The following is a 19,364-nucleotide window of genomic DNA, read 5'->3' as shown; positions in this document are numbered from 1 at the left end:
TAAGAAAGAGCTGTCTGTAACAGTTGACAAGAAAGGAGCTGTGCTATTCTTAGAGGCTATATTTTTTAATTGAACAAAGCTTTGTCTTGTATTTGTGGACTCGTCTCTAAAAATAATATTTAAAAACCTGACCCTTTTGCTACCAGATGTGTTTTGGTGTTCTGTCCAGTCTTTTGTGCAGTTGTGAAGGTCATAGCATGAAGCTTTATTATTGTATTTTGAGGCTTTATTATTGTATTTTGAAGCTTTATTATTGTATTGTATTATTGTATTATTGTATTGTATTTTGTATTTTGTATTATTGTATTTTGTTGTTGAGGCAGGTATGTTAGAATCAGCATTGGAAATGTGTTTAAGATGTCAATCAATCAATCAATCAATCAATCTCCTTTATTGGCATAGAAAAAGTGCATCGTATGCATGGATCATACACAACACAGTTAATGAAACATAGTAGGAGATACTTTAGGATAAAACTGTCCAGACATCGTGAAGTATGGAAATGGCTCTTAGGACCTATGGTGACGTGATTTCATGGCGTCACTCAAAAAGCGTTTAACATGTTTCAGAGATGTTTCTAGTGTTTTATCACTTGTTGTTTGTCACCCAGGGCATCTTTAAGAGGAAGGGCAGGTTATAAATTTGATGAATATTTAAATAGTAACAACAACAATTGTTGCGGCTAGACAAATGTGGGTCAAAGCAGAAACTCAGTTGTAGCAGATGATTTTCATTTGTTTGTGTGGTTTTTTGCTCATTTGGGGAATAAATGTTTAGCTGCTAGCTAGGGGAGGAAATCAGCTTAATTAGAGCTGCCGCCGCCACCACCCTGGGAGGGGAGGGGAGAGAAAGAAATACCAGCTTCCATGTCTTAAATACACCCACACCAGGAGCAGGTGTCCTTGATGCTGGGGGCACCCAGGGCTGGGTGTTAGAATGCCATCAGCTAACACTCAGGCCATTAATATCCGGGCCTTTGGGGGAATCCGTTGTGGCCAGTGATTAATCATCATCACGCAGGCAGCTCTGCCAGTTTTAAAGCCTACACGGCTTCATTCATCTGGGAATTCTGCTAGGTTGCCCATTTTCATCCATATTCCTCTCGTTTCCACTTGAAACCAGATCCAGGTTGCGCTGGTGCTAGTGTTAATTGGTCAGGTTTTGCTACTGTTCAGAGCGGTAAAAATAAGCCATGTGTTCCTACAAAAGGGAAAATAAAGTCATTCCTAGTGTCTAGTAAAAAGGCTAGTGTGGCTAAATATTTGGAGGTGTTAATGGATTAGCATATGTGACATGGGGGACTGCCAATAGAACATGTGTCAGTTGTTCTCCTTTGCAAATACCCAGGTCTTTATTCTCTGATACAAGAATAATTTCTACAGTACAATTTCTGCAACCTTGCTGTCCTTTGAGCTAAGTGGGTTTAAAATATGGGTTCTAGGGAGGAACTGAGCTTTATTCTTTAGGTCACTGGCATGATGCTTCTTGGGTGTGCCTTGTTTTCATTAATAGAGATAAGGAACAAAGGGCAAGCAGAAAAATACTGTGAAGAAAACACACAAAAGACTAACTAATGCATGCTACCAAGTCTTACAGAGACTTCATATTCATGGATGAGGCATAAGGATCACCTAGGCAGTTCTGTGTAAGGGGTCCTTGGATGGTCAATGAGGGTGGTGAATAGGGTTGGGGTGGGCAATTTCTGGTCCTCCAGATATCACTGGACTACAAGTCCAATCATCCCTGACAACTGGCCATGCTGGCTGAGGTTGGTGGGCATTGGAGTCCAACAACATCAGAAAGAACACAGGTGGAAAGGGCCTCGTGTGCTGTGGCACCAGTGTGGTTTGAAACTCACTCTCTCTTGAAGGACATTGGAGAAGCTGCCATGGGATCCACACACAGACCACAACCAAGTACACCATTCTACCTGTTCCATTGGCTACAACAGACTGCTTCTTTCAAGTCTAATTTCAGTGGTGGGTGAGATCCTGTGGGTGCCAGGGATGTCCTCTCCGGACACACCTGTGCTCCCAGGAGCCACATTGGTGACCCCTGCCAGGAACTAGTTTCCTACTTAAAGATAAATTAGCTGACTGTTATGTAAAGCATAGGATTCCTCACATAGGATTCCTCATGTTTTTCAGAAGTTCTGCCATATACATTCCTCATATGATTTTATTTCTCTAGCTAATGACACCAACGAATTAAGGCAAAGAAAGTCTGTTTTTTTCTTTTGTCCAAAATAAGACTGTTTTTTTCCGCTTTTGTCCAAGCCCCTATTATGCAACTTCTCCTGCCTTGCAGCTCCCTGTTCTTTCTCCCTCTGTTCCCTTGTGTTTATACAGATGACCTGGCTAGAGAAAGGAGGCCAGAGATAATAATACACAGAAAGATCAGAAGTGTCTTTAGTCTAAGAAAAGAAAAGAAAAAATAGCATCATCAAAGCAACAAAAAATAGCCTGGGTTATGGGGTGGATAGAACACAGGGCTGAAAGTCAGAACACAGGGGTGGCAGGACCCTAACTTCACAATCCTTGGATGCATTCACAGTGCTTAAATTATTGCATTTTTACAACTAGATGTGCCCTCAACACTTTTGGAACATCCATCAGCAGCAGATTTCTCCGGGTGATTGAGGAAAACAAAGAAGTGCACAATTCTTTAGTAGAGTGTTAATTACTTCTGTTCTCTTGGGCAGAAATAAGTTGAGTCCTTTCAGAAAGCGAAGACAGATGTGACAATTTAAGAACAGCCAAAGAGGTTCTTTGGTGTTTCCCTTCCAAGGCAGGCCCCAGTAAGAAAATTAAAACAGTTTGTGTGTATCTTCAGAGAGCTTCGATTTGAATGGGTATAACCTGTTGGTTATAGGTAGCCTATTGGTTAGTGCCTGTGATGTCAGGCCAGGGGTTGAGAACCTATCTTTCAGCCCAAGGGTTGCATTCTATTGGAGGATGCCTTCCATGGGTTGCATGCCTGTGGGGCTGAAGCCAAACATGGACACCACCAGAGGCAGAAGTGGGCAGTGCAATGTATCATACTTTTCCCATGTATAAGACAAGGATTTTTTACTCTAAATTAATGTTTAAAAATGGGGGTTGTCTTATACATGGATAGTGCATAGTGGGGCGGATGATTGGTTGCAGCCACGAGCTACAGCTTGTCGGCGGTGATTTGGTGGGTGATTGGTGGCTGCAGGAAGGGCTGTTTTGGATTGGCTGCTGCTGCAGTAATTGGGTGGTTGATTGGTTGATGCGGCAATGGCTGCTGTGGATTGGCTGCCGCTGCGACAATTGGACATGGTGAGCAGGCAGGCGCTTGTTTACTTTTGTGACGTGAATGATTGTCAGTTTTTATCTGTCGTGTTAGTGATTTTCTGCATTCCCCCCCGCCCCCCAAAATGCTCCACAACTCTGGGCAATCCTCCCCCAAGAAACCTCAAGCCATCTCCCCCTACTTTTTTAATTTGAGTCCCCCAAAATAGGGGGGGGGGCGTCTTATACACAGAAACATACAGTGTGTAGCTGTTGCCTTTTGCACAGTAGGCAACACTGTAGCCATGCAAAAGCCAGAGGTTTCTACATACCAGATGCATACAGAAATCTCTGTCCCCCATCCAGGCAAGCAGAAAGCATTCCCACATTTCAAGGACCCATTACAGCAAGGCTAATGCACAGAACAGGGCCAGTAAGAGGTGTGGCTTGGAGAGAAGAAGCACGGCCTGGGATTAGGGAGATGGCCGGGGCTGAGGTTCCCTAACACCTGTTACATGCCTTTCCTCCTCCAAATCCAGGAACTGTTTGACAATTGGTCTTTAAATGTTTGTGAGTGCCTTTTGTAAGGTGATGTACGCATCGGGAGTGAGCAACACTTTTGCCACTGAGGGCTGCATACCCTCAAAGGAGAACTGTCTGAGGGCAGAGCCATGGTAGGCAGGGCTGGTCCCACACAAATGCTTTATCTCTCTCTTAAGATCATCACTACAACACACTCTTTGACTCTCAAACCTGCCGTGATCCATCCATTTCCACACACATCAATTGCGCACATACACAAACCCACAAAGGGGACATTTTCGAATGCCTTTTTGACACACAGATCCAGGTTGAATTCACACTTTCGAAGCACCCAACTCTCCCTGCCTTTGTGTAGACAAGTGAGGCTGTGGGACCAGAATCTGTGAAAGTCCATCTTAAATGAAAGGCACTGTTGTAAAATTTTTAAGGTATTTTATTTATATATTATAATTGTTATTAATGTACCAAAACAAATAAGGCCACATGTATGGAAAACAGCACAGGAAGACAGGCCTCACTCCATTTTTGACTCCCAACTGACCAAGTATTTCTTTGTCTCAGGAAACAAAAGGGGGGGTTGCCCCTCCAGCTACTCAGCAGGCCTCTGCCTGAGTGATAATCTCTGGCATCCTGATACCTGAGTGCCAGACAAAAGGGTGTGATTAACTTGGCTGGGAAATAGAGAAATGTAGATATCTTTTGTTTCACTTGATGCGTTTTTGGTGGAGGGCAAGAGGAGACATGGGGGCAGGGTCCAAGATGCTCAGATCACTGCTACCAGACCCTCCCAATTTGTGATGTAATTCTAAAGTATGGAGGGGTGGTCTTGAGCTGGAGGGGGGCAATTTCAAAAGTCTATATGGGAGCTTGCGCGCCTTTGTTGGAGGTCTTTTGCTTGCAAGACACCCTGCTGCAGCCGTTTCTAATAAAGGGCTATCGCCTTGCTTTGGGAGATTCTGTATCGTCTCTATTTATTCATAAGTGCTCCTGAGAGGAGGGGAGCCCTACTAAGGCTCTCCCCCAGGTTCGTGGACTCCCTTCTAGGGTTGAGCCTAATTTTTATAACAGGCACCATTCACTATCTTTCCTTCCTGAGGGCTGCTAGGGACCTGAGAAGCTGCCAAGTCAGATGTTTGGTCTTATTTAACTCAGTGACTAGCAGCAACTCTCCAGGGTTTCAGATGGGCATCTTTCTGATCTCTGTCTGGAATTGCGTACCTTCCAAGTGCCCCATTCAAAATGGGACATCCCATTCTTTCAGATCTCAGATCTCGGCAGCCATTTTAGGTGTCGTAATCTTGCGCCCTCTCACACTACGCTCTCACCCCCGGAAAAACCGCTTTTGGGGGTGGGGTGAGAGCAATGTGCGGATTGCGTGACTCACCTGGAAGCATGTCCTGGAAGACACACATCCCAATTTGGGGCTTGAAAAAGTTGGACAGTACGGAATTGTCAGGGGGTTGAACCTGTGACCTGCGTGCAAAGCAGTTTCTCTACCACTGAGCTATGTCCCTTATGAAATATTAAAACCCCAATATGGAGACCACTAACTGTTTCACATGGTACACATAACATTTGAAAGATTCTTATTCCCTGCACTGGCCCAGAGACACGCAGACTCTGCAATCTACTATTGTGTATCCACCACCTGGGGATGGTGGCTGTGTTGATTTGCAAGTGTGGCGTGTATAGACAACAGCACCCAGCAGGGGTAAGAAACTTTTATTTAATTGTTATGCCCACTGCATGGAGAAAGTGCTCTGACAGTCTCCCCAAGGGGGAACCTTCCATTTCAATCAGAAGCACAAACGTCACCACTGAAATTAATGTGGAAGTGAAAAGGGTACTTTTCCTACTGCCATTGGAAAAGTCAAATTATTCTCATCCACTTCTGCAAAGATCTTGGGCATTGCAAACAATTTTTGTCCTAAAGTTCAACTCCTTTGCAATAGTTGTACATAGAAAATGCAACTTTGCTAGCAACTTGACTTCACTCTGTAGGTATTTTCTCTTCGTATCTGTAGTGAAAGAGCAGATAATGCAAGAAATAAATATGCAAATCTTATTTTTCCTTCCAAAAAAGAAAAGACAGGTATATTATTTAATTCTCTTCAAAGTGTCAAGCCTTCCTTAAGCATGAATGAAAGATTGGGCCTCTGTGCAGGTGTTTGAAATCAGGAGTAATCTTGCCATCTAAAAGCCATTCATTTTGCCAACAGGATACATTCTGGATTGACCTGTGACCTCCCTGTTGGTGTCCTTTTGTTATACAGGCCTTGCGCGTGCTGAGCTGCGATTACAAGATGGAAAATGAAACTAGAATGGTGATTTGTGACCTCGGGAACCCCATGGCAGCTGGAACAAATGTAAGACAACACCAGAAACGTTTGCTGATTTTTATCAAATTGAATTGTTTGGGGGAGTTAATGGAAAACTGCCTCAATTAGGGGAATTTGTGTCAATAAGAGGCAGCTTTAAGAATAGATATATTTGGCCAGGAAATGGTTCGTATAATAGAAGACAGTGTTGCATTTTATTTTTAAAAACATAATAGACTGATTGGTGAACTTATTTATGAGCCAGGCCACAATCCATTTGAAGTAATCAGCTGATATTCTGCCCAAATTAATTGGACCTGAGTACTTAAGTGCACACTTGTCTGATTGCTTTCACTGAGATTTAGACTCCAGTCCTATCCATTTGCCTGATAATAAACCTGTTGAACTCTAAGCCTCACTTAATACATTGTATAATCCTAGACAATGCAATCCTTTACGTGTCTATTCAGAAGACGTGAAAAATGGCACTGTCAAGGATTATTCCAACATACTCTGGCTTACATCACTTCTGAACAACTACTCAATGTAGGTACATACATCTGATTAGGAAAGGAATGCCTCCGCTAAGGACAATTCACTTGAGAATTTCCACGGTCTGAGTATATTATTTGTTTTGTGATGGGTGGAAACAACAAAATATGTTGCTCTTGATTGTTATCATGATTTTGTTTACATCCGAGTCATTTGAATCACAGTTAACATTAGAAGTGCATTTATTTGCAAACAAAAATATGAGTGGAAGAAGCATCAGTTGCTGGTACCCCTTTGGCATTTGCTGTGATGGGATGGACTTTAAGATATATGGCTGTTGTTGTTTTGCATGAAATGCCAGGGAATATATAGATAATTCAAGCAAACTTAATTGCATGTGTTAAAAAATGAAAGTGTGTTCACATACATTTATGGCATTGGGGTGAAATCTATTCATGGATAAGTTCCGGAGAACTGATTATTGGGTTGGAACAGCTCCCCTATGAGGATGGGGTTCTTGTCAATTAAAAAAAAAAGGTCTGTAGGGGGTGGGGACATGATAGAAGTATGCAAAGTTTTTACTCCTTCTCTCATAGTGCTGGAACCTGTAGCTATCCTAAGAAGTGGAATATTGGGAAGACTCTCAGGGCAGACAAAAGAAGTGTTTCTCCACACAGGGCATAGCTAAACTGTTGAATTAACTGCAGGGCCACCAAATTGGACAGCTTTAACAGGGGGATTATGAAAATTCATGCAGGGTAAAGGCTATTAATTGCCATTAGTCCTGATGACTGTTTACCACATCCACTGTTGTAGGCAGTGTGCCCCTGAATACCACTTGCTGGGAATCACAAATGGGGGAGAGTGCTGTTGCACTTGGGCTTTCCATAATTATATGGCTGATTACTACGATAACAGGATGCTGGACTAAATGGGCCTTTGATCTGACCCCAAAGGGCTCTTCTTGTGTTCCCACTTACTAAACTGAGTAAAACGCTGTGTGTCGGTCTCTGTGGAGTTTTATTGGTGGCATATGTGAACCTCATTTGCCTCTTATTACCAGGAGTGTCAAGGACCAAAAGCCACCTTTAAAAACTGTCACCACGCAGAGGCGTCATCTGCTACTCATTAGTACCTTACAACAGGAGTGTAGTTTTGTTCTATGTGAAGTCTCAAAGTGAGGCTCATGTGTTGATCATCAGGACTGCAGTGCAAATTACCTGTATAGGGAAGCCTTTTAGTACGTAATGTTTTATTGTGTTTTTATACATGTTGGAAGCCACCCAGAATGGCTGGGGCAACTCAGATGGGCAGGGTACAAATAAAAAAGTATAATAATTATATATATATATATATATATATATAGAGAGAGAGAGAGAGAGAGAGAGAGAGAGAGAGTGTGTACACACACACACACACCACCCAACTGGCTGGGTTTCCCCAGCCACTCTGAGCGGCTCCCAACAGAATATTAAAAACACAATAGAACATCAAACATTAAAAACTTCCCTAAACAGGGCTGCCTTCAGAAGTCTTCTAAAAGTCAGATAGTTGTTTATTTCCTTGACATCTGATGGGAGGGCGTTCCACAGGGCCGGCGCCACTACTGAGAAGGCCCTCTGCCTGGTTCCCTCACTTCTCACAGTGAGAGAACCACCGGAAGGCCCTCAGAGCTGGACCGTAAGTGTCTGGGCTGGATGGTGGGGGTGGAGACGCTCCTTCAGGTATACTGCTTCAAGGCCCAATTATTATTATTACCTAAGTTATGACTTTGGGGCAGGTGCCCTGTTGGAACAGGCCAGAGGCCTGTCTAGTCCAGTATCCTGTTCTCAAAGAGGCCAACCAGATGCCGAAGTGAAGCCTTTAAGGATATGAGGACAATTTTTCATTCTCCCTTCTAATCGTATACAGCAAGTCTTGCAATCTTATTTCTTTATGGAAAAGAAGACCTATCGGCTCTTCAAATTTAGTAGATGAGCAGGGAGTGTGCAACCACAGCTTGAAGAATTATTTGCAACCCTGTACCTTGGTATACCTTGCCTTTCCAAATGGCACCATCTAGGGTCCAATTTAGACCAACTGAAGGCTATCGCCTTTAAATGTAGCTCAGTCAAATGCTCACAGTTCTAATTAGTGAACTTTGACTCCTAGTTTTCTACAGGCATCCGGTTTACCGTTCAGCGTTTTGAAAATGCTGAATTCAGCATCCAGTTTGAACTGCAAGTGAGAAGGTAAGCTGCGATCCAGGAGACTCAATCTGAGTATTGAAAAGTGCATGGAGCTGAAAGAGGAAGTAGGAAAGAGTGCTACTTCCCCAACTTCCTCCTTTAGCCATATGTAGTTTTCAAGGGAGAAAAAGGAAATCACATTCACCATCTCATGACCAAGTTGCTGGTGTATGTGTGTACATGTTAAAGGCTTTAGGAGCACCAAGTAAGGACCTCAAGGGTGCTGTTGAGTTGCCATGCTGGTAATTTCTGCTCTATAGTGTGTATTTAGCAGAGGCATAAGAAATAAAATTTCTTTTTCTTACCTTGAAAGGGTAAGAAAGCCTCCAAAAGATAGTTACTTTCCTCCAGAGATTCTCCATCATTCTCAGCAGTAACAAAGGAATGGTCAAAGCAAAGTTTACAAAGCAGAAGGCAGTTTATCACTAGTCCAGTCCACATGTCCATGAATTTGGTGCAGTTGCTGCAGATGGAAAGATTACTGGATAAGAGACATATGTCATGGGGCTTTTCCAAAGAGCAGCTATCATCACTCTAGATGTGTTTCCTAACCACATCGCAAGATCAGTCTTCAGAAGTCCTGGGTTTTGTTGCATTACTGGAACATGTAATCTGATTACTATCATAGTAAATATATTTTTATGTTGATATAATAATATATAGGTACTTGGAATAGAAATGAGACATATTTCTTCATTTAATTAAATGTGTGCCTCTATTGTTAGCATTTTTTAAACTTGTGAAATCAGCCTGTGTGAGTAGTCAGGAACGTGGTTAGAGCTGTGATTTCTCTCTAGACAAAGTAACTCTGGAATAAACTGATAGATTACAAAGATTACAAAACCGGTGGTATATTACAAAGATTGAAGCTAACGCAACAGGTGATTTTTCCAGATGTACTGCTTGCCAGCTAGGTGGTGCATAGAGCCTCTGGAAATATTTGTATACTCTTCAAAGTATGGCACAAATGCTTTCTCTCTTTTTTCTAATATTTCTTCCTTTTCACTGAGGAGTGATAATCGCTACCCCTTGATCCATGTCACCTCTCTTAGCAACTGACCAATAATGTTGGAAGGAAGGTTTTATAACCTATATCCTATTTTGGATAGATTATTATTAGGATTGTGGAGGAAGATTGTGGGGAAGATTGTGGAGGAAGAACCAGTTCCTTCAGAATTATCAAGATACACTTGACGTTTCCTTGTTTCATGAAGATCCAGGCCTTATCTATTATTGCAATGGCCCCAGGCAGTTGGGTGCATCTTCCACTACCGTGCTCCATCTCTCAAAGAGAGAATTGTTAATTTGATAATTGCTATAGCCCCGAGCACGATAGGCTTAAGTAAAAAATGCTTTCAGGTTTATATATGTGAAACATAATTAACCTTTGCACAAATTTATTTTAGTTCCAACAAGGTTAATCCCAACAGTAATCTGGTTGACCTTCAGATCGACATAAGTGCAGTAGCTCAAGTACAGGTCAGAGGGTAAGTACATTTGTATTCAAGCCGGACATTAAAAAAAGAACCTAACCATAATTGTTTGCTTAGTTTACTGTGAGTGGGCAATAGTTAGGCCACAATGTTGATTGGTTCAGAAATGGGATTGGGCTCAGAAGCAAGCTGGTCCTGCCATTAAGCAGAGCGAGTCATATACCGGTTGCAGATGCTGGGAGTGAGGTGGAAAGACAACAACCTACAATTGTTCCTGAGCTATTCTCATCTGTTAGATGACAGATCTGCGTGTGTCACTAGGTCCTACCTGTGCCTAGACTGCTCTGTGCCCCCTCAAACTCACCTGCCGCCCTGGGCTGTGTTGAAGAACACTGTCCCATTGCCAGTATGGATTGTAGGAGCCAACTCGTAGGGACCGAGGGGTCTTCGGCCCTCCCAATAAAATATTTGAGGGGGCCACCCCCCAAGTCCAAGTTGATGGGCATTGCCATTCAAATGGTGTGCATGCACCACATCATGTAATTATTTTATTTATTTATTTATTTATTTATTTATTTATTTATTCATTCATTTGTACCCCGCCCATCTGGCTGGGTTTCCCCAGCCACTCTGGGCAGCTTCCAACAATGTCACAGATTAAAAACTTTCCTAAACAGGGCTTTCTTCAGGTATTTTCTACATGTCAGGTAGTTGTTTATCTCTTTGACCTCTGGTGGGAGGGTGTTCCACAGGGCGGGCACCACTACCTAGAAGTCCCTGATCAGTTATGCAGGGCAGGGCTTACCTGCCCCTCCCCCCAATACTTTGTTCAAGTTGGCATCCCTGGTCCAGTCTAGTCATCTTCTGTACATGGAATGCAGGGTTCATGTGCACCCTCCTGTCCTCTGTCTCAGGCATCAAAAAGTCTCAGGCTAGCCCTGCTCAATAGAACTTTCTCATTCAGAATTTCCACTGATTTCTCATTCTGCCAGAAGAATTCCTCATACAAAAAAGTCCTATGCTCAGGAGCTTGAAGTTCTGACCCTACCACATCATACGAATAGGCAGATTGTGTATTTGCAACTAGGTGTATTAACTTTGTTATGGGGATTAAAAACTTACTGTGCTTTGTATATTTGTCCCCCTTCCCTCTGTCTAACTTTGAGCTACAATGACAGATGGCACAATGTGCCCCTCTCTGTTGTCCATTGTGGTTGTTTCTGCACATTTGGTTTAGCACCAGACATTAGTGCTTCCTTCGCATTCAGAATCCCTAAACTAGGAACTCTAGAAAATGTTTTTAAAAGTTAGAGGGAATGGAGCTGGCGGACCCACTGCCTTTGTTTTCTTAATTGAGTTTAGATGTGGATCATAGCCCAGAGAGCTCCATCAGATTGCCCAAGGGCTTCTGTGCACTCGGCGGTATTCCCTGGGAGCAACATTCCCACACAGTCTCACAAATTGCTCTTGAAACCTCTCCAAGTTTCCAAACCAGTTCACATTGCAGCATGGAGAACACTTCTTCGTGGAAATATGGCCAAAGGTCCACACGGCACATGGAACTAATTGAGCAATTCACTGGAGAGTGGCCAGTTTCCTTAATAAAATATCAGCAATCTTAAGTATACTTTTATCAAACGCGTGCATATTCCTATGCATCTACTTTGAGTCAAGTGCCTAAATGTAAACATCTGTTGCTAAGAAGGAGGCAGGTGAAGAAATAAAAAGAATAGTACAGGATGTTAAAATCCTATGGCTGGGCATAGCCAGTCTTAGCCATAACTCTGCGGCTTCTAAAAGCGCATCCTGCCTTTGGAGGCCTTGGGAACATCACATAACATGGAAACGTCTCATGATCTCCAAAGGGTATTAAAATGGATGCTGTTTATGAAATAATACATCTTTGGCTAGACAAACGCATCTTAAACTTTCCTTCCTTCCTTTGCTTCTTACAAAGCAATTTCCCTTGAAAATTAAATGTTTACTAAAATTCTTGCTTCTATCTATTCAGTTTATATACTGCCCTTTATCAAAAGAGCCCTGGGTGGTGTACGACAATAAGAACACATTGCAGTACATCAATAATAAAAAACATAATGAAAAGCATAACGACAGGCATCACCATAATAAAATAATCGTGATGTTTGGGTACATTTAAATGGATATATTGTAATTTTTGCAGTCTGGTTCTTTGCATTGCTATTAACTATTTAGAAAGACTGTTGAAGCATGTTCTCTATAAACTGAGAGGTGCCCCCCTCAAGCTGAACAAACAGGCATTTGTATGAAGTTGGAGTGGTGGTCTCTTTGGAAGGACCCTGTGATTAATTTCATGCACAATTGCCTCTTCCTTAAAGCCTGGAGATCCGTGCTGTAATGAGAAACCCAACATTCCTAATATTCCCCTCTGCCGTACCAAGAGCCTTGGCAAGCTGTTGTGTCATTTTTGGGAGGCAGAGCGCAAGGAAGCCCTACTAGGTAGTATCTATACATCCATCCCTTGTTCCCTCAAAGATGGATGCTGGGTAACTAGGGCTGAAGCTTGGCTGTGATGGAGAAGCTCACGGGAAAGGGGATTTGGGGGGGCGCAGTGAGGAGGAGGTAGGCTGAACCCTGTCAGCATCTACCAAAGCATAAGACTGCTTCTCGCAGCAGTTGAGTTTGCTGCAGTTACGTAGGTGTTTTCCATAATAAACACATTTTTATTTATTATTCCTTAATGAACCTATCTGACATTCAGATGTAATGTCAAACCGAAGGTTTTGGTACTACGGGAATGGAACCTAATGGACCTTTGGTTTCAGGTTCTTTCTCCTCCTATTGCATTATGCAATCCCCACCCCCCTTGCTGGCAAACCATAGCTTACCATGTTTACCACTGTTCAATCCTGGTTTACTAGGCCAAATTACAATCAATTTCGAGTCTAGCATGTTTCTTGCCAATGTATGTAGTTCTCTACAGCTCTCGTCTTAGCCTCACAGCAATGCTGCACAAAGGGTCAAGCTAAGATAGACAGTGACTGACCAGCACAAGGTTGCCCAGCAAGTTTCCAGGCTCAAGAGGAATTTGAACGTGTGTCTCCCTGGTTCTAGATTAGGGATAAGGGACCAGTGGCTCTCCAGGTGCTGTTGGACTACAGCTCCCATCAGCCCCTGCCAGCAAAACAAGGGGTTATGGGAGTTGCAGTCTAACAAAATTAGCCATATGTGTTCACCGTTCCTGTTCTAGGCCGACACCCTAAACCAGGGGTGGGGAACTGGATCTGGTAGAAGGCCAGATTCTTCCTTCCCTCACCAATTGTGGGTCAGCTTTGAGGGGTGGGCAGTGCCAACCACCTGTCATTCATCTGACACCATTATGACTTCATATGGCAACTTGAAAGGGGCTCCTTTTGAAGTCCATTTCAATACAAAACTGCAAATGGACTTTCAAAGGCAGTGTCTCACTATACCGATCAGCTAATGGGCACTAAGAGGCATCACTTTGAAGTGCGTTTCAAAGAGTTTTCAATGCAAACTGCTTCAAACTGACTTTTAGATGATGGCAGCCATGCCTTTGCTTGCCTCTCACCTGACATCACATATGACATCAAGGGTTGGGCAGGCGGGCATGGTTTGGGGAAAATAGTCGTGCACTAAACACCATCCTCTAAACACAATAGCCATGCACTAAACACAATACCATGCTCCCACATTTTTTAAAAAAGCTACATGGGCACCTTTCGGTATATGCTCATGAAAAAATCCCCATGTGCTTGCAGTCAATTTCTACTTGCTATCTTACATAACCATTGTTTTCTTAAATCAGATTTAATGTTTTTCATTTGTATAACAGACAATTGATCGGATAGGGCTGTGCTTTTGTACCATTTCAGAGTCTCCCATCCTCCACAAATCATTTTGCCCATTCATAACTGGGAACCAAAGGATGAACCTACTAAAGAAGATGAGATTGGACCTTTGGTGGAGCACATATACCAGGTAAATATGCATATACAAATGAACCATTGACTTCCAAGGGATTTGTGGGTATAATGTTCCACAGACAAACCGTGAAATTATTCTTTGCCAGCGTTTGGGTGCTATATGGGGATTTTGGCCAGCCAGCAACACTTAGCATGCAGCAATGCTGTTTGTGAGACGTGCCTCTGTCAGTTTCAAGCACAGCCACCACCAAAACCACAAAAAGTGAAGTTGCCTTGGCAAGGTTGAAATTGATAGAACTGTATGTGGAACCAGATGATACACACATGTCTGTCAAGAGGTATCCGATATTAATAACAGGAAATTATATTAGAATAAAGGTTATTTTTAAGCTTGAAAAGCATGCCTTTGAACATCACACACAAACACACCTATCAAAAAACTCTTTCCCCACTTCTTGAAACCTGAAAAGGAGTCAGTCCACTCTGGGTCATCTTCCAACCAAATTAATCTGAACATGGGTGAGACTTCCCCACCCTTCACAATGCTCCTGCCCCAGATATGGCCACATTCAGCTGGGAACTAGAAGTATCAATAGAACTCAGTTGGGTGTGTGAGCCCTGTGAAAAACATCACTGGGCATTAGGGAATGAGGAGGGCTGTGTAATGGGAATACAGAGCCTGTGACTCTCCAGATGTTGCCAGACTCCAACTCCCATCATTCCTGACCACCAACTTAGATCTCAATTGGGAAAAGAATGACCCAGCTGTGTTTACACAGCCAGAGTTGAAAGGAGGAGCCAGCAAGAAAATTGTTTGGCGCAAGAGCTACACAACAGGCCATGAGAATTTATAGGCTGTGAGCAGTTACCCAGGAGAATGTTGGCATGCCATGAAGAGAGCTGTGAGGACATAGGATTGCTAGGTAGAATCAAGTGCATGGCAAGGGAATTCAGCTGGTTTTTGCTTCTGTCGCCACACCACTGCAACCTGGCAACAAGCACCAGAAAACATTGGGAAGGGAAGGGGCAGAATTGATGTGAACAAACAAGCTGTATCTTGGGCTGCAGGATTCCAGCTCAATTTATTCTCCTCTTTGTGTGTGTCTACTCCATAGTTGCAGAACATTGGGCCAAGTGCCATCAATGATACAGTCTTGTATGTGGAATGGCCAGTTCTGAGCAGAAAGGAATTCCTTCTTTACATCCTTCACATTCAGACACATGGACCACTGCAATGTCAAACAAGCTCTGCAATCAATAGTTTGGAAGTAAAGGTAGGGGATGGAGTTTCTTGGTTCACCTATATGGAGAAACTGTTTATTTTATCAAACTTCCAACCAGGCCTCTGCGATCATCATCTGAGGCCCTTCTTTGTGTGCCTCTTCCACAAGAGGGGTCTGGAGGGTGGCAACACGAAAATGGGCCTTTTCTGCAGTGGCTCCCCGTCTGTGGAATGCTCTCCCCAGGAAGGCTCACTTGGCGCCTTCATTACATATCTTTAGGTGCCAGGCAAAAACATTCCTCTTCTTTCCAGGCCTTTGGCTAATTAAATAATTCACCTAATTCCCCCTTTCTAAAACAATGTGTGAGCTGAAACATAGCCATTGTTCGAAATACAAAAGCTTCTCTGAATTTTGCAACACAGTTCTCAAGCCAAGCAGCATGCATGAAAATGCACGTATTGGTGAAAAATAACATGCATAAATGTATTAAGGGAGGAAATGCGTACAAAAATGTGTGTATTGGGCAAAATTGCATACCAAAAAAATTGTATATTAGGAGAAATTCACACTTTAATGCTGATGAAGTTTCATTTATTTGTTTATTTGATTTCTATACCGCTTTATATTTTCAAGAAAAATCCCAAAGCAGTTTACTGCATATTAAATCAATAAAACATAAATAAAACAATCTGAAGAAAAGTCAAATATAGAGTATACAGTCAAAGCAACATAACAGAAAATAAAACAAAAAATTATCTTAAAGATTTCATAATAAAGCATTACAAAGGAGCTCAACATATTTAACATAGTAGGGCTGGGTGAGTGTGGGCCCCGCTCCCTAGGCCCGGCGGAAAAGGCCTTGCAGGGAGCGGCCTTCACGCCTTACAGCCGGGCTATGATCCTCCGGCCTCATGAGAACTTTTCTTCCAAAAATAATTGCAAAGTGATGTGGAAATGTGGAGAACTGAATTTAAAATTCCAAAAAATGAGAAACTGCCCCTCCCTCCCTGTCACATGAAGCAGGTCTTTGCCTCTCTCTTTTTACTTCTCCCAGCTCTGCCTTTTTCTTTCTGCTTTTCTTCTTTCTGTCGTGTGTGATGTGTGTTCTAAACTGTATTATTATCTTCATTGTTCTCCCACGAGATCTTTCCAGTTGTTTGTTTCCTGGAGTAATACCAGGATCACTTTTATTGCCAGCGTCGTCATATGAGCCGTATAATGTTTTGCTTTAATTTGTTCAGCCCTGGTGAAAAATTGCACATTTATTCTAGTCGCACGACTCACATCAGAAAACAATTTCTCTCTGCTTCTTCCAAAGTTGACATCCTCCTTATGTTGCAGAGAAGCCAAAAAAATAAAAAAAATGAGTCTAAAATAATTTTATTGTAATTATGAACAAAAAAAATGACATATCAACCAAAACAAATGTAAGGTCTAATATTTATTCTACAAATGTTGTATTTGGAGCCGTTCATGCAAAGGTCCCCCACCCCACATTGCAGTGCAGAAGTCCTCAGTTGGAATAATTCATTTCCCAGAAAGTAAAAAAAAAAACACCCCACAAAAAACCCCTGATCCTGATCATTCCAGAAGTATTTACTGGTACAAAAAAAGCTAGAAATCAGTAGTAAGTTTCTGCCTGGATGACAATAAATGGAACCCTAGGCCCAGGAGTTTAATTAAAGCAAAATATGATCATGAAAGTTACTCAGATGGCAAAAGAAACAAACCAATCCTGTTATCTAGTCTTTAAAACAAGATATTTTACAGCATCCTTCCTGGCTGTAGTTAATCCTCTTGCTAGTTGAAGAGGGCAATGTATCAGCTCTCAGGGTAGAGCTGTTAAATGAAAAGAAGAAAAGTCAATATCAAACCCAAGATCTCTGTTAGAGGCCAATTGCAGAGTTACTACACTTGATCTTAGCCAAAAGGCCGAGAAGCGATGCCAATTGCAGAGTTGTGTTCACAGCTCTTTCTTCTTTCCCTTTGCAGTTTGCTGTCCCAGAGGACACTCCAGAACTCGCTGCTTTTTTACGCAACTCCTCCATTCCCCACTATGTTGGACGGAGGGAAGCCAAAGTGGTGGAGCATCAAAAGAACTCTGCAAAAGTTCTGGTGAGATGGATGAAAGTCACAGTACCGCACACTGAAGACTTTTGGGTGCAGTCTTAAGGATGAGTGGGGGGCTGTTATTATTCTAGTGTTGGTATGACCAGCGACAACTGCACTTCCCTTCATATTTGGGGGAGTATGCTGTGAGCTTCAACTGCCTGTTCTTACACGGAGAAAGAACCAGAAGCAGAAACACTTACATAATAGTTTATGGTCTACCACATATAACTACGGCTCGTCTGAACGAACGTCTGGCAATTGAGCACACAGATCTGCAGTCCTGATGACCAATTTTTAAATGGTCAAATGAATATGAAATTTCTGACAGTAACCCAAAGGTGGTGGACACCATGTGTGGTTAGAGATACTGTTGCTTCCCAAAATCATCTAAATAAAACAAAACAATCTAAATATAATAATTTCACATATTGCCCAGGCTTCCCCCATTTTCAGGGATTTTAAACGAGGGTCCTGGGAATTCTCAGCACCTTTAGCAAACTACAGCTTCCAGGATTCTTTGGGGAAGCCATGACTGTTTAAAGTGGTACGATACTGCTTCAAAGGTATAGTGCAGACGGGGACACACTTAGGACCCCTCTTCAGATCCTCCCACATGCAACAGGAAGGTCAGGGTGAAATGGGCATGGCCAGTGCATATCCATCCATTCTCCTCTCCAGTTTGAGCTTTCACATACTATTTTTTGAACACTAGGATAGCTGCCAACAAGAAACTCTGCTTATTAGTTTACCAGTTCTTCCATATTTTTTTTATAAAAAGACCAGCATTTAAGTTTTCATTTTATTTTTTCTTGAAGTTTAATTTCTTTCATTTGTGGGGGAGGGCAGGTGAGTTGTCCTCCCCCCAAACTTTAGGGTGGGTGTTTTTTCTCTCCCCCTTAGGTTTTTTTTTTCATTATGCAAAGTTTGAGATTGCACCAAGTCTACTGGTACCTCCCCCTTGTGCCATTTTGTCTGCATAGAGTTTGTCACTCACCCCTGAATTTTGCAAATAGAGGGAATGATTCGAAGCAGGATTCAGATTATGCATGGGGGGGGGGGAGAGCTCAACAACTCTTCTGTCCAGATTCTCACTGTTTGAAATATGGCAACCCTAGGAAAGAAATGCAAGAGAAAAATCAGAAATCACTTATTGGGTTTAATTTGTAAATAAGAAAAATCAATCTTCTTACAGTTACCTTGGTTTCTTATTCTAATTGCCAGAGCCAAACTAAAATGTATTCTAAATTCCATGGAGACCACCTTTTGTAAAATATTACCACTCAGCCGTAAAACCTGTTAATGCCTCATTATCTGTTATCTCTCACAATGACTAGCCTGCCTGTTTGCCAGTACAGATTCAACAACTGCAAATGCTTAGCCTCCATGTTAACTGTGTGTGGGATCTGCATTTTATATAGTAAAAACAAACAGAACCAGATCTTTCATTCAGTAGTTTGCTCCAACTACTATTGTGCTTGGATTTAGCCTGACAGCATTTGGTACTGTGTCTCTTTCTCATGTCATCTTTTGGATAGTATGGAACAGAGATGATTAAAGGGAGAGACGAGCACACCATTTATCTTGTGCTCTGCTGCTTACACTGTTCTCAGCATCCCCCTGCAGTACTCACTTAGGGGCACTCATGACAGCCTGCCTTGGTTTCTTGGGCAAGGAATGCCCCCCCCCCGTGCACAATTCCCTTGTGCACATCATGGAACATCCCCCAGCATGGAGGGAGAACAAACATATTGAATTGCTCAGAATCTTGTGTAATATAAAAGTCCATGGATTGCAGCCCATGGCTGGGATTCAGAAAAGCAACTTCTGGCAAGCCA

At 42.5% G+C, this 19,364-nt stretch overlaps 1 protein-coding gene and 1 pseudogene across 2 annotated transcripts in view; one reads left to right on the top strand and one right to left on the bottom strand.

The window, feature by feature from the left end:
- ITGA8 (integrin subunit alpha 8) overlaps positions 1-19,364 on the top strand; it is a 118,895-nt gene that overhangs the window by 67,941 nt on the left and 31,590 nt on the right. Inside the window, exons 21-26 of one of the 2 annotated variants that reach the window (XM_033164906.1) lie at positions 6,071-6,163; positions 8,759-8,838; positions 10,242-10,322; positions 14,144-14,249; positions 15,310-15,468; positions 17,410-17,532. In XM_033164906.1, the coding sequence (XP_033020797.1) occupies positions 6,071-6,163; positions 8,759-8,838; positions 10,242-10,322; positions 14,144-14,249; positions 15,310-15,468; positions 17,410-17,532 (642 nt within the window). The remainder of the gene's footprint in view (positions 1-6,070; positions 6,164-8,758; positions 8,839-10,241; positions 10,323-14,143; positions 14,250-15,309; positions 15,469-17,409; positions 17,533-19,364) is intronic. The other variant, XM_033164907.1, reaches the window with a different exon arrangement.
- Positions 17,204-17,361, bottom strand: LOC117056213 (annotated as a pseudogene).

This window comes from Lacerta agilis, chromosome 12 (genome assembly GCF_009819535.1).
Source record: "Lacerta agilis isolate rLacAgi1 chromosome 12, rLacAgi1.pri, whole genome shotgun sequence".
NCBI classification, from domain to species: domain Eukaryota; kingdom Metazoa; phylum Chordata; class Lepidosauria; order Squamata; family Lacertidae; genus Lacerta; species Lacerta agilis.
This window is presented reverse-complemented; position numbering and strand designations above follow the sequence as displayed.